The 14,483-nt window shown below is 50.1% G+C and overlaps 6 protein-coding genes across 6 annotated transcripts; all 6 read left to right on the top strand.

The window, feature by feature from the left end:
* Nucleotides 1-2,412: 2,412 nt before the first annotated feature.
* On the top strand, nt 2,413-3,156 carry DQ04_00331180 (hypothetical protein; the record flags this gene model as incomplete). The annotated part of the gene is made up of 1 exon (XM_009308782.1): nt 2,413-3,156. One exon carries the CDS (start codon nt 2,413-2,415, stop codon nt 3,154-3,156), a length of 744 nt encoding a protein of 247 aa, XP_009307057.1.
* An 800-nt stretch (nt 3,157-3,956) lies between these two features.
* DQ04_00331170 (palmitoyltransferase PFA3) lies at nt 3,957-5,309 on the top strand (the record flags this gene model as incomplete). Its single annotated transcript, XM_009308781.1, has 1 exon — nt 3,957-5,309. One exon carries the CDS (start codon nt 3,957-3,959, stop codon nt 5,307-5,309), a length of 1,353 nt encoding a protein of 450 aa, XP_009307056.1.
* A 452-nt stretch (nt 5,310-5,761) lies between these two features.
* On the top strand, nt 5,762-6,448 carry DQ04_00331160 (hypothetical protein; the record flags this gene model as incomplete). Its single annotated transcript, XM_009308780.1, has 1 exon — nt 5,762-6,448. One exon carries the CDS (start codon nt 5,762-5,764, stop codon nt 6,446-6,448), a length of 687 nt encoding a protein of 228 aa, XP_009307055.1.
* Nucleotides 6,449-6,973: 525 nt separating this feature from the next.
* On the top strand, nt 6,974-8,821 carry DQ04_00331150 (generative cell specific-1; the record flags this gene model as incomplete). The annotated part of the gene is made up of 1 exon (XM_009308779.1): nt 6,974-8,821. One exon carries the CDS (start codon nt 6,974-6,976, stop codon nt 8,819-8,821), a length of 1,848 nt encoding a protein of 615 aa, XP_009307054.1.
* Nucleotides 8,822-9,403: 582 nt separating this feature from the next.
* Nucleotides 9,404-10,951, top strand: DQ04_00331140 (putative Tartrateresistant acid phosphatase type 5; the record flags this gene model as incomplete). The annotated part of the gene is made up of 1 exon (XM_009308778.1): nt 9,404-10,951. The coding sequence occupies one exon, from the start codon at nt 9,404-9,406 to the stop codon at nt 10,949-10,951; it is 1,548 nt and encodes a 515-aa protein (XP_009307053.1).
* A 496-nt stretch (nt 10,952-11,447) lies between these two features.
* DQ04_00331130 (hypothetical protein) lies at nt 11,448-13,976 on the top strand (the record flags this gene model as incomplete). Its single annotated transcript, XM_009308777.1, has 1 exon — nt 11,448-13,976. One exon carries the CDS (start codon nt 11,448-11,450, stop codon nt 13,974-13,976), a length of 2,529 nt encoding a protein of 842 aa, XP_009307052.1.
* Between the last annotated feature and the right edge of the window lie 507 nt (nt 13,977-14,483).

Below are 14,483 nucleotides of genomic sequence, written 5' to 3'. Positions count from 1 at the left end.
GAGAGAGAGAGAGAGAGAGAGTGAGAGGACTGTGCCGTTTCGGTCGCGATAAAAAAAGAACCACACCTGTGGCATTTCCTGATTGCCATTTTATTTCCGCTTTGTTCGGTGGTGGATGTGTGCGTGTTGGCGGCGACGTGGTGGTCACTCATGCGCGTCAACACCGCCACATCTGCTGTCCACCTTCGTTTCACCCCCCGCATGGTTACCATAGCGTTGCCGTATTTTTCTCTGAGTTTAACGTGCAGCAGGAGAAAACTGTGCTGTGTGCTTCTCTTTTTGTTCTTGTTTTTGCCTTTCCCTAGTGTGTTTGCAATGGCTCAGCTAGTGGGTGATACTGCTTGCTTTTGCCTTTGCCTTCTACTCAACCGCCCCCCTCCTCCTTTCCCTCACCCCCACCCTGCGCATTTCCCCTCTGTAGTACTTTCTTACCTTTTCTCCTCTCCCGTTCCGTGTGTTGGTTGCTCAGCCATTCCCTCTATCTCTGTCTCACCCTCCACAGGCACACAGAGACGCTGGCCCTTATAGGCACACACACACACACATACGAGCGTCTCTTTGTTCATGTTGTTGAGTTCTGTTTTTCTCAGTGCTTCTTTTTTTGATGTTTTTGCTCCGCGAGATCGAGATTTCATCCTAATCGAACAGTGGCGACGCACAGCATTTCCACCCTACATGTATTTAAGAAGGACTGTTTCTTTTTTTCGTTTTTTTTTTTTCATTGCTTTTGGCTTTTTTCTCTTTTGAGCGTCAATCGGAGGAGGGACACCGCACGTCGGAATGCGTTTGTGTCTTTGTGTGTGTGTGTGTGGAACACTCGCTGAGAAATGAGGGCAAATATTGACAAAAAACGAACTAAACACGATGACAAGAACAACAACAACAACAACAAAAGCAGCAGCAGGATCGGGAGAACCGAACATGAAGCTGAATTGACATCCAAACGGGCAGAGCGAACGTTTCTATCCGGTGATCGATGAAACGCATAAGACAAACACGTATTGGACAGGGCCAGTCGCCGACAAGTAACGAAAAAAAAAATGGTGGGGATGCGGCGGAAGAGGGTGTGTGGGAGCTGTGCCAGTGCGTCCTCACGCTCTCTTTGCTTCCTGCCCCTTGGCTTTCCACTCCGTGGACGGGCGCTGGCAAGACGTTGATGCTGACTTCTGTTGCCTACGCAGCGTGTGTACACGTATATGCATGGTGAGGCCAAAGAAGGACAAGAAGAAGAACAAATACTGATATGAATAAATGTGAAGTGAATTTACCTGTGCGCTGTCTATTTTTATTGTTCCTACGTTAACTGTACGGGCTTATCGTGTGAGTCTCCACAACTTCTCGCATGCCTGCTCCATTTTTTTGGGCAGTTTTTGTGCCTTTTTTTTGATCCCCTCTTGGGTCTGCCAACGCTTGTTCACCCCACTTGTCAATGCAAATGCCCGCGCACGCTGGCCACCATAGAGAGCTTCAATGCTGGGCATGCAGAAAGGCTCTTTCCACGTGTGTGCGGCTCTGTATTTTTTCCGTTGCCTTACCCCAAACAACAGCAACAGTGAATTGAGGGAACAAAAAAGCGGTCTCAATTTGGTCCTGCAGAGGGAAAAAAAGTAAGGATGATCAAGTGAATGCGTTTATTTGTTCGCTTCACTATGATCCAGCTGTTTTTTTTTTTACCCGTTTATCAGTGCTCTTTGTTTTCATCTTGTCATTATTTCTGCTGGTGCTTTTCATTTGTTGTGATTGGCTTTTTGAAAGGGGGTTGAAGTCTGTGAGACGGAGCGAGAAAGATATAGAGAGGGACAGTATGGTGAATAAGAGCGAGAGTCGCAGAAATACGACGGAAGAAAGATGTGTCTCTTTAGAATTATTTCTGCCCTTACTATCTTCTTCTCTCCTCCTTCTTCACCTACACTTCTTCGCTGTGCATATGTGTGTGTGTGTGTGTGTGTGCGTTCGTGTGTGTGGCCATGTTATCTGTTATTATCTTTTTGTTTTTCTTTTGTTTTTGAGGCTTTTCCCCGTTGTTTCGCTTTACGGACCCTCCTTCTGGCTATTATTGTTGTCTTGTTTCTATATTAAGTCTCATCATGTGATTTTTTTTTTCTCGTTCGACTGATATGACTTCATGGGTGTCCAACTTCGCCCATGAACACGCAGTGCACGTGCAGAGGGGGAAGGGAAGATGACGCACGCGTGTTGGTGCCGGAGGGGGAGCCTGTGGTCATGTGCTCGGGATCATTTCCTCTTCCTTGTTCTCGACGAGTATCCATCGATGGGAAGCTGTACAACAGCCCACACTCGCCATCCCAGTTGTCTTTTTTTTTCTTTGTTGCGAGCCGCAACACCTACTCCTACTTCTACTCCTCTTTTGAAGAAAATCTTCTAGTCTCTGTGCTGTAGGCGCGTAGCAGGATGCCTTCGCTGTTGTCGCTGCAGCACCGCGCGGATGCCGTGCTGCATCAACAACTACGGATGGTCGAAGAACATCAAAAACAACATCAGCGGGAGCAGCAGCAACGGTTTGGACGGAGGGGGAACGGTATGGCGACGCCTGGGCAGTCGCCCATCCAGCAGGGACACGGGTGCCAATCCCCCTTAGCGGAGATCAGCGTGGACACCGTTCCACTGAACGGGCATGGTGCAATGGATGCGGACGACGACATCCAGAGTCTCATCCGTGACGCGTTCTCGCTCGCTGCGAGCCATAATCCGCTCAAGAGAGAGGCTGTTTTGTCGTCCTATTTATCTGACACTGACAACATTTACTTGTGCGCTATGAACACCGCGTATCGCTTGTACGGGGAACACAATGGCTGGGTTGAAGAGGAGGAGGATGAGGAATATCCCGTAGGGCCTAGTCGCTGCGTCAGTGTGCCAAACGAAGTGGATCGTGACTTTGCTTTTGGGTCTTCTCCCATTTCTGACCAAAGTGTTGCGGCGACAACACATCACGATCTTGAGGGGCTGCTTCTTGGGACGCCGTCAAGGACACTTCCACGCCGTTCCGCTGGGGTTGAGGAAGCGCTGGCTAATCAAGCATTACAAACTACTTCGGGACTTTCTCCCAGTGCACGGCGATTGTTTGACGCGCATGAGAGCGCCGCTAGGAAGCGGGGGATTGACAGAGGGCGGTGGGCTGGCAATAGGTCCCCGTAGACCCTCGACACTATCGACTTCTTCATGCTTGTACATTATATACCACCGTACATACTGGAATCTGGAGCGTTGCTTGTTCGGGGCCATGAGCCTTTTTAAAATAGCTTATGTGCTCTACGGTGACTCTTATATCCTTTCTTCATAATTCCATTTCTATTTCTATTTCTTCTTCTTCTTATTATTATTATTCTCCCTGATGGGGGCGTAGGTCGTTTTTCTAGCCGTTATCAACGTCTTCTCTGCGAGGGACGTGCGCCAGAAAAGGAGAACAGCTGATATTGCACCAATTTTTTTATTATAGAGATAGCGCAAAGGGAGGAAGAAATACTTCCTTTAGGTGGATACAGAGCCGTTCCTCGACGCCCGCACAGTGATTATTTTAAAAAGAAAGCATATCTACACACAACAAGACACACGCACACACACGCGCAGACTTTTGCTTTCCAATTTGTTCCTGCTTTTTTGGGGGAAAAGAGGTAACAATCGTGAAAGAGGGCACCGGAAAACCAACGAGAGAAGAATACTCACCGGGTTTTTCTCTTGTGTCTGGACGTGTGCCACGAGAATCGTGGTGACAACGATCCAGGGGACCCTTTCGTCTGTGGTTTTGTTTATCATCAGTGAAATCACGCCGGGGAAAGAAGGGAAAGTGGGAGGGAAACGATTGGGAGGGTATTTCCCTTTGCAGTTGTTGGATTTGTGTGGGCTGGTTGGCTCGCCTTTACACCCACCAAACTCAAATTGGCTAGACCAACGGAGCTTTATTTGTTCGACGTGGAAGATTGACGCGCAATCACGGAATGAGGTGCTGTGGACGCAGTGTAGCAGATGTCATCATTCTTACCACCCTCTTCGTGGTGACGAGTTACTCGGCACATAGCTACTACACATTTCTTTTTCCCGAGACCCTGAGTGCGTTGGCTTTGGCCTTCTTGCAACCGTTTAGGCGGGAGATAGCGCGACCAACTTCCTCTTCCCCTCTTCACCTCAACTACTTGTTTGACGTCTCACCCAAGAATTGGATTATGTTTGGCGTCTCTGTCTTTCTTTTTGCACTCGCAACGTGGGCGTACGTTGCGGCAGTGGTTACCGATCCCGGTCGTGTGCCGCAAGCATTTAGGCAGCGTTCTCCAAAGAGTGCTTCTTTAGCGTTGAGGCTGGCAGGTGGTCTGCATATGTGCCCAGTGTGTGCCTCATACAAGCCACAGCGGGCACACCACTGCAGTCGTTGTAGGCGCTGTGTCCTAAAGTATGACCATCACTGCCCGTGGCTCGGGCAGTGTGTGGGGTTTTTCAACTACAAACAATATCTTCTTGTGGTATTCTACACATTTATCTTTACGCTCTGGGTGTGCGTTCTGTTGTTTGTGGCTATTGGATCATATATTGTTCAACACTACCAAATTGTCGGTGGAAAGATCGTGCATCGTAACGATGGAGAGTGGTCCGTGTGGCGCAATGGGAAATGCTGGACAGGGCCACTTGTGCTGGATGGAGGTGTTCATCCTAAGAAGGCTACTGGAAGAGAAACTGGCATTATTACTTCCAATGGCTATTTTGGAGGAATGGACGTTTGCCCGCCATTTTTAGGGGTGTACGTATGCCTTACAGAAGCGTTAATCTTCCTAGTTTTGACAGCGTCATTGTTGAAAAAACACTTTTGGTTGGCAAGACACAACTCAACTACCCTTGACCTTGTTGTTCATCAGCATCAGTTGGAGGAAGGAATTGCCACTGGTCCTCCTGTAAACCAATTCGACGTTGGTGTCAAGGCGAACCTTCAACAAGTCTTTGGTGATGGTGACGAGCACGGAGAACACGTGCATCCCAATTTCATTGTGAGGTGGTTCTGCCGCTTGCTGCCCTTTCTTGCGTACCCCAAGCAGTTGGATTTCACCGATGCTTCGCAACTGAGCAGTGGTCGTGAAGAGTCTCCATTTGTTTCTCCTTTTCCCGCAGCATCACACATGGCGTTGACAGTGCCGAACTACGGGACGCTTAGACAGGTGGGTCCTGGCAGCGCCACTTCCGACAGGGGTCTTGGGGGAAACTACCACGGGCGGCTCCCGTTGCAGTCTCAGAGACCGATGGAGCTTCTGCGAGGAATCTGTTTCCCCGCTCTGCCGCATCCGACTGGAGATGTGGTTGTGTAACGATGCGATACCGCACGTCTGGATGTAGGTGTGTGTATGTGTTTGCGTTTGGAGAGAATGAGAAGCATGACAAACGCATGTTAATGAATCTCAAAACAAGTGACAGAGAGGGTGAGTTGGCTGGGACCTGGTCAGTAGAGCAGACATGTTGCTATGTGCTTAGTTTTGCAGGGGATTGCAAAACGATCCTACACAGCCAATGACGGAAGATTGTGAATGAAGAAAAGAATTGACATACCGAAGTGAGGCAAAGATATACTTCTATTCGGGCGAATCTGGCGAGTGGGAATGAAGAGTTGCTGGTGTCTTTGAGACTTTCAATTGATTTCCCCATTCGTGACTGACTTTAGTTGTTTTATTTTTTTCCCTTTCGCCTTGGTCTCTTTTTGTTTTTTCACCTCAATTTTTTTCCTCGTTGGGCGCATACTTGGATATGCAGCAGGGAGAGCGCCATGAAGCGGTCACAGGTGGTGGTCTCGTGCGCTTTAACTTCTTTTTTCCACCCAACGCCCTCACGGCTCCAGTGTGGCGGTGGGCGGTGTGGCAGTGGTGGTAGTGGTAGCGCTGGCGGCGTCTCCAACATTGAGAACTTCGCAAAGATTCTTTCGCAGGCTAAAAACAGTTCATCAGCTGGTCAGTCATCTTCGGATTTTTTCGATGGTCGCTTTGTGGGAGGGAACCCCGTCATGGACCCCTCTATGCTGCAGGACATGCACCGTACGCTCAATCAGTCTCTGACGCCGGAGATGCGTGATTCGATGCGTTCCATGATGGAGGGCCTGCGGCGCGGGGATGGACTGCCGCAAATGGGTGTGATGGCGTTTGGTGTCGGGGAAAATGAAAAGGGCAAGAAGGTTGCCAGGGGTGCAAAGATGGCGTATGACCCAAATACCGGGAAAATCTCAAAGGACTTTGTTGAGAAGCAGCTGGAGGATGATGATCCCATGCTACCCAAAGAAACGGTTGGGGACTACAGTACGGAGGGGTGTGTTGAAGTGGAGTTTGAAGAGGACGTGAAGGAGCACGCGAGCAAATCTGCCGAAACGATTTCCGAGGTGGAAGTGACGATTGAAGAAGCTCCATCCCCTGGGAGTTGCAGCAGCAACAGCAGCAGCGGCGGCAACAAGGAGAGGGCGTGACTTGTGGACCACAGTGTAGCGGAGCGTCTTGGCAGCCGAGATGCTTCTGTCTGTGTGGCACTTAAGCAAGTCATGCGCGTCGGCTTCCCAGCAAGAAGGAAAACCGGATGCTATGTGTCTTGTTGCTGAATTTTTTTTCGTTTTGGCAGGTATCACCCCACGGAAGGGTGATGACTGGGCCGCAAAGGTGTGAGAAGAAGAACACCGGAAAGGGCACAAGGTCACCCCACTCTAATTAGCATCTGTTTTTTTTTGTCTGCGGGGTGGGAGGCGTTTCACTCTTTTATTATTATCACATGCCTTCAACATTCGAAGAGCTATTCATGGGCACACCGCCTGGGGCGAGGTGACTGCTTTGTGGTGCATATTCTCTGCGGCTTTCCCCCTTTTTTTCTCTCTCTCTCTCTCTGTTCTCACATTGCCTCCTCATTGATTGAATGATCATAGCCATTCTGCGCAGATAAAGAGAGTGAACAAGCAACCAAGGTTTTTCCCCACCAACCCCGCAAAGAAAAAGAAAAGAACATGCATTCTCTCTCTGCATTGATCATTGCAGTGCTTGCTGCCCAAACTGTTATAACCCTTCCCTTTGGTGTGAGGGCTACACTTGTGGCGTCGTCTTCTATTGAGTACTGCGAGCGTGGCAGCAGTGTTGATCCTATACCGTGCGAAAAAAAGATGGTTGTGACGCTGACGGTGGACAGTGGACAGGCAGCTGGTGTGGAAGAAGTCGTATTTGTGCGTGATGCCATGGATAAGACCAAAGGTGCTGGTGACAACCGTGTTCAGTTTTTGCCGATTCGTATGACAACAAGAAAGTCTCAGGTGCAGTACCGTTACCCGGTTTTCTACGAGCGAAATTTTAACGCCAAGCCATACGAAGAGCAGATCATGACGGATGTGTTTCAGGGATGCTCCGACGCGTTTGATTTGATGGCGACATGTGGCTTGGTCATGGATAGCAACGGGAATACAATTCCGTACAGTCAGGGGTTCTGCTGCACCTGCGGCATCTGCCAGATGGCGGGTCTCTGCCCCCCGGACAGCCGCGGAGTCCAGACGTGCAACTTATTCGGCAAATCGGGCGCAGCATCATGCCTCCGTTTCGGGGATCTGTGGTACGCTGGCTACACTGTTGGCTCGGGAGCGTCATGGTACCGTGTGTATGTGACAGTGTCATCTGGCGAGGAGAATGATACTGAACAGAACAAGACGACGCTTGAATTGGGGCCAGATGTGCTGGCGGACTCTTCGCCGGAGTTTGGCGCATGGGGTCGTCTTGTCGGTGATTTTGTGCCCCCAACCACACCACTGGATCTGTCTGGAAAAATGCTTTTTGTACCCACCTTCCCAAGATGGCATCAGCGTGTGTTGGCAGGTGCGAAGGAGTGGATGCTGCTGGACAAGGATCTCGTGACGGTTCAGGGCCGAGACTGCAACAAGGTGGGGGTGTCGTACGAGGCTTTTTCAAGTCAGGGTAGCAAGTGCTCCTTGCAGAAAGGGTCCTGCCTGGCCGACCAACTGGAGGACTACCGCGAACGGGACTTGGCGCAGGAGACTGCAGGAGGCAGGGGGAGGTACATGGCACGCTTCCTTGGCGACTTTGATTTCAGCGGTGGCAACACTTCAACAAAACCATACGTTTCATACTGGATGCGGGGGTCGCTGGCAACGATGATAACCCTCACTATTTCCGCGGATCGGCTGCAGTACCTGCTGTCAGTCTCGTCGGGTAAGATTATCTCTACACGAGTTCTGAAGGACAAAATTGATGCCAGCACAAGGGATGGTGTGGTTGAAGTAACTGTGCGGAACACTGGCACGGAGACGGCACAGTACACACTCAGCCTGGTCGACTGTACGGAGGGTATTCACCCAATGATCGCGCAGACGGTGAGCATGCGACCGAGTGAAGACGCGACACGCCGCTTTGACTTGCTCGTTCAGGACACCACGGCTGAAGGGACGATGCAGTGCAGTGTTACCCTGCGAAACGCGAAAGGCGATGTCGTGGATACGAAAATTGTGGAGTTCTTGGTGACCGCGACAGGGTGGACGAACGGCACGCAAGGCGGCAGTGCGCCCGACGGCGCCGGCATCGCTGTTGAGAGCTCAGGGCAGTCGGCATGCTCGCGGTGCGCGTGGTACAACCTGCTCTGCTTTCTAAGGAACAGCTGCTGGTGGCAGCCACTCGTATTTGTGATGATTGCGGTAGCTGTGCTCTTAATCGCTTACGTGGTGCGAAGCATGCGTCTCTGCCGCGGTGGCACCTCCAAACTGCACGTTGAGGCCAGTGAGCCTGTGATGATGCCGCAAGTGATTGTCCATCATGGGGTGTCGCCACAGAGCAGTATAATGCATGCACCGCACTAATGATTTGCGGTAGACTGCACATATATATTTATGCCTTCCCGTCTTCTTGCGTTACGAGAAAAGGGGGTAGGATGTGACTTTTGGGGTTATTTTTGTTTCATGGTTGTTTTTTTTTTCATTTTGTTATTTTTTGCCTTCTGGTTTTTTGTGGTAAAAGAAAAAAAAAACCTTTTGTTGTCTGTTGTTTTGGTTTGTTCCCTTCTTTCGTTTTATACGGGGTGCATGTTTCCGCTCTCCATTCAGCTTCGTATCAGTGGTGCTCGAGGAGAGGAGGTTCATGGTGCATTTTTTTTTTTCGTTTTCTCTGTTTTCTCATGCTACTGGTCATTCTTATTCCCTGCGCTGGGCTGCCGTATGCCTACACACAACTCTTGGGGGTACGCTATTGAGCAATTAGAAGCGTCTGTATTTCTATGCCGCATTTGTGCTGCTACTATCGCCACCACAGGTGTATTTTGTAACAAGTCTTGTTTCTGCTCTGCCTTTTTTTTTGGGGGGGGGCTTCTTCCTCCTTCCTTCCTTTTTTTCTTTTTTGTATTGCCTGAGGAAGAGGAACAAAGAAGTGGATCTCCAACAAGGGTAATGACGCCCTTTTCTACGCGGTTTCTCGTGGTGTTGTTTGCTTGTTTGCTTTGTGCCAATAACCACAACGTGGTCCATGGTTTAGTGTTTGGTGTTATTGGAGATTGGGGCTTGGGCGGCTATGCGAGTGGTTGGAACACAGAGATCATCTCAACGCGACGTTACGTGGAGGTATGTGGAAACCTTGGCTGCAATTTTACAATCAGTGTTGGAGACAACTTCTACTGTGGCGATCTGTCGTACTGCATTCAGCATTCCTTTGAAGAAGACATGGCAAACGTATCGGGCCCTTTCTTCCCATGCGCAGGAAACCACGATAAAATTGGGGGGCAGATACAGTACTCAAGTCGGAATCCGCGGTGGTACTGGCCAGACAAGTACTACACCGTCAAGCTCCCCATCGACGACACGGGGTACACAGTACAACTTTTTGCGGTGAACACACTTGACAAGTCGCTCAAGAACGGCCACCAGTTGCAGTGGTTGACGGAAGAGCTCCGAAAAAGCAATGCGCGGTGGAAAATCATTTTTGGACATTACCCTATTGTTGGAAGTGGTAGACACAAACGTGTCCCCACAGTGAACCAAATCATGCGGCTGATGAAGGAGTACAATGCACAGGCGTACTTTAATGGCCACGACCACGTCGTGGAGGTGAACAATGTAGAGGGGCGCGTGCTTGCGGCCAGCGGCGGCATGTCGCGTGGCGCAATGATGGCGCACGGCCTCGGTGGTGCGGCCCGGCGTTTTACGCTTACGTCTCCCTCCGAGTACAGCCCGTACGTGCAGCCTTGGGCCAGCCACGGCTTTATGACGGTGGACCTCGCACCGAACACGATGAACATTAATGTGTGGGATTCCAATGGCGGCATGCACTACGAGTTTGTGGTGACGCAAGATTGGATGAGTAAAGTGATGGATCTACCAGAGTCGGCTCGAAACATGTGGCCTCCACCAGAGGTGGTGCTGCAAGCGATGAAGGATGAACTCACACTTCCCCGCGGTCCTGGTGGTGGAATTGTGTTCTTAGCAAACGGGACGCGCGTGACACTTCCCGAGGGAACAGAGAACAAAAGTGGTGAAGCTGTCTCTCATCCCCCAACACCAACACCAACACCAACATCCCCACCAACGCCAACACCGGCGCCGACGCCCGCACCTGTATTGCCACCAGAACCTACGCTTCCACCGGCACCTGTCCCAGATTACGTCCGTTACGCTGTGGCAACCGAGTGCGATGTGTGTGATGCAAAACCAAGAGTTGGAAAGCGCTTCACTGTGCACGTCAATGGTGTGACTCTGGGACCAGCGCACAGGGTGTATCTGACAGGCCGTCCTGAGGGCTGCGGTGGCGCTGAGCAGAATAGACAGATTCTGCCGGGAACCCACGTTGAGAAGCCTGATCGGAATGCACTGCTATTCAACGTCTCCCAGGTAATGGAATCTGTATACGTTTGTCTAAGTCTTGACGGTGGTGCTACGTACGGCCGGATTTTGCGAGAGGACACCCTGGATGAATCATTTGTCTTTGCCATAGAAAACATCTAGCGGTTGTATGCACTGTATATATATATATATANTGTGTGTGTGTCTGTGTTTAGTCATCTTTCCAGTGTTGCTGCTGTTAGTCTCTTCCTTAAAAGAAACTCATTGCGTTATATTTTTTTTTTCGTTTCTGAGAGGGGCTTCTTCCTTTAACACATCTTGTGTGTGTCTGTGTGAGGGGAAGGACGAAAGTAGCAAGTCAGGAGGAGGGTTGCCGAAGAGACTAGTACATGAAAATGAAAATGAAAAATGAAGAATTAAACGCTGTGGGCGCATCTGTTTTGTTTCCTTTTCAATTGTTCTCTTGATATATAAATATCTAGATATTACTGCTCTGAAGATAGCAAGAGGAAAACGACTATTGGAACAGCTCTATACAAGAATTTGACGCCGAGGTAGGCCGCGATTCGGTGATACAGCCATGCGCACGGAAGGTCCGCAAGAACAAAAAAGATATTGCTTTCCTGTACGCGGAGAGGATGCGCTAAATATAGAGCCAATGAGTCCCGTCGGACGTCCGTTGGTTTTTCTCCTTTTCATTCTCCTATTGTGCGCTTATCATGTGTCACTTTCTGTAGTCACGGCCGGCCTGAGCCGCTGGGGCGCTTTCGCACTGGCACTTGCCACGACTCTCACAATAGCCCTTCTACTGCTTGTGGTAATTATGGCGTACCTGCATTGTCTTCAAAAGGTAACAAGGTCAGCTGTTGCACCAGAGCGAGCTCTTGTCATGCAGGAGGAAGAGGAGACTGTTGTAAAGATGATCCCTAGATCGCCTCGCGCGTCGACAGCGTTACCACCGCAACATGAGAGTACCTTAACTGTTACTCATACCAATGAGAGCGACAATGAAAGCCTGCAGTCTCCGCGGGCACCGCAGTCTACTCGGTCTCTCTCTTCTTCAATTCCGAACCCCGCAATCATCGAGAGGAGGACACTGTCTTTGCCAGTGCTGCGTCAGTCGTGGTTGCCCCCTTCTCCACCATTCCTCAATTTGGATGATAATATCACTGCCGACGGAAGGGTCACAATGATGCGTCGAAGCGCCAATAACGTGGGAAGCAGTGATGTGCAGGTGGAGACTATGGCAAAGAGCGCTATTGGCACGCAACGTCCGTTGAACCGTTCCCAAATGTTGTTTAGCGATGATGGGCCAAGTGGAAACCTTACTGTTAACAGGATGTGCTCGTTGAGCCGGCGGGAATTGATCCCATTGCAGTTGCAGGAACATCAGCAGCAGCAACGGATAACATTGACATCGAATTCTTTGATGGATCCAGCAATCACGGCTATTAATCTGACGCCTTCCACTCGCGCACCGCTGCCTATCCGTGGTGGACTACCGGTGGAACTGCAGTTTGTGGTCCTTGTTCTCTTGGCTCTGGTGATGCTGCTGCTACTTGCAGGGTCTTTTTGGATATCATACAACACAGGTGAGGTTATGGCAGCAATTCCTGTTTTTGCCGCTCCGCTACTATATTTGCACGTGGTGGAGTTTGCATGTACTGTTAGTGTGAGAAAAGAAAATTCTGCGATGGGCAAAATACTCCGCCTCCTCGTCCACCCCGCAGTACTACCACTTATAGCTCTCGTATCGCTGGGTTTATACATCGCCGTCGTGGTGATCTTAATGGAAAAAGACCTCACCTTGCTTTACGGCTATGACATCAGTGCCAATTTCGTGACGGCCTTCACGGTTGTATGTATGCTTTCCCCAGTTCCTGTCTTTGTTACGTGTTTTTCTACCAGGAGCCTTGCTTCATTTGAGGTGGAAAATAAACGCCTCCCCATCCCATCATTACCATCACCACCGATACCACCTGAGGGTGCCGCAAACGCTGAAAGGGTGGATCATCAGAATCCTTTTCAATTTCAGGCTGTCGTGTCTGGATCAATGGCAAATCCTGAAACCGAAGTGGAAGAATCAGAGCTCTCTTCCATTATGCTGTCCCGGTATGCATCTGTTCTTCCTTCGCGGGTTGGTAGCCGATCAGGCCGGTCTGTAGTTTTCGCATCGCCCTCCTCTGGTGATGTTCGCCCACCATCGATTCAGTCGGGTCCAGCAGCTCCGTGCATACGTGTTGGCTACCGTCCGCAAGTGAAGAGCATGACGCTGCTGTACGTGGCGTTCCGCGACACCCGAGTTGTCGGGTCCGCTGCGGACGCCAGTGAGGTGAGAGAGAGGAATAGAAAAATAGCACCAAAAGAGCTGCAAGAAAAGATGGCTTCCGATTTTCATGCACTGGTGGACGCGGCAAAGGAGATTGAGGTTTCGTATGGGCCGTTTGTTTTAACCGCCCACCAGGACGCTTTGTGCTTCGTGTGGGGGGTTCAGCCGCTTTCTGCGGACCCTGTGATTTGGGCGATAGACGCCGCGCAGGACTTCTTCACTGCATTTATCCCGCCAAGTGGGAGCGACCCCAACTACGCACTCGTTGCTGCGGTACTGCACTCTCCCCACACTTTAGCGACGATTGTTGGCACAAATGACATGAGCAGTGTGCACTTCCTCAGCAATGAGCATTCTGTTGGGGAACAGCTTTTGAATCGTGGCTTCCTCCTCCGCAACTATGAGAGGCGCAAGTGGTCAGGAAAGAAATTTGTGACGAGTGGCCTTATGCTTGATCGCCGAGCAGCGCATCTTGCCGCTGCACAGATCTTGACCCGCCCCGTTGGCATAGTGCCGTTGGTGTCCACCCCCGCGAGCGCGGAAGCGGCGTTGTCCGCGTCATCGTCATCGACCCCATCGCCCAAGAATGAACTGGAAGATTTCACTGTGATGTACGACTTTGTTGCGCACTTGGGGGATAAGCAAGAAGAGTGGCACCTCGCGGCACACACACGAGAAAAGTTGTCAGAGAACTTCTTGCCAGCAGTTGAGGCGACACAGGCCTTCTTCCAAGGCAACCTGAGCGCTGCCAAGACGGCCCTCGAAAAGTCAGAACCGGGTGAGGATGATGCGTTGCAGCAGCTGATGCTTTCGGACGTGAAACGCATCATTGCTACTAGCACAACATCACGGAGGTAGGCAATATTATTATTATTATTATTGCAACGGAGAATTTCTGACTGCGTTAGAAAAAAAAAGGAGAGAATAAGGATGAGGAGAGGGCGCGCATGTGTATGCTCGTGCTGGTGTTTGAATCATAAGAAATGTGGTGAAGTCGATGAATACAAGGCCTCGCCCAATGTAAGAAATATCAGCGGGTAAATAGGGCGCAAAACAACCACAACTTGAATATACAAGAATAAGCTTTCTTACTGCAAGAACAGAAGAAGAAGAAGAAGAAGAAGAAGAAGAAGAAAAAGAACCAAAAATTGAGGATGAAACTAAATCCCGCAAAAGAGGTTGAAGATTTCTTAGTCTTAGACGGCGTTGTGCAAAGGACAACATATATAAATAGTGGAGTTTTCTTTTGTGAGAAAGCGAGGATTTGTGTGTTGCTCTTCGGGATTTATTCTTCTCGCTACCATTTCTCAGAGATTTTTTTTTGTTTTGGTTTCAGCTGTGACAAGTGCTCTCAAGTCTCTTCTT

This window comes from Trypanosoma grayi (genome assembly GCF_000691245.1).
Source record: "Trypanosoma grayi strain ANR4 Tgr_33_V1, whole genome shotgun sequence".
NCBI lineage: Eukaryota > Euglenozoa > Kinetoplastea > Trypanosomatida > Trypanosomatidae > Trypanosoma > Trypanosoma grayi.
This window is presented reverse-complemented; position numbering and strand designations above follow the sequence as displayed.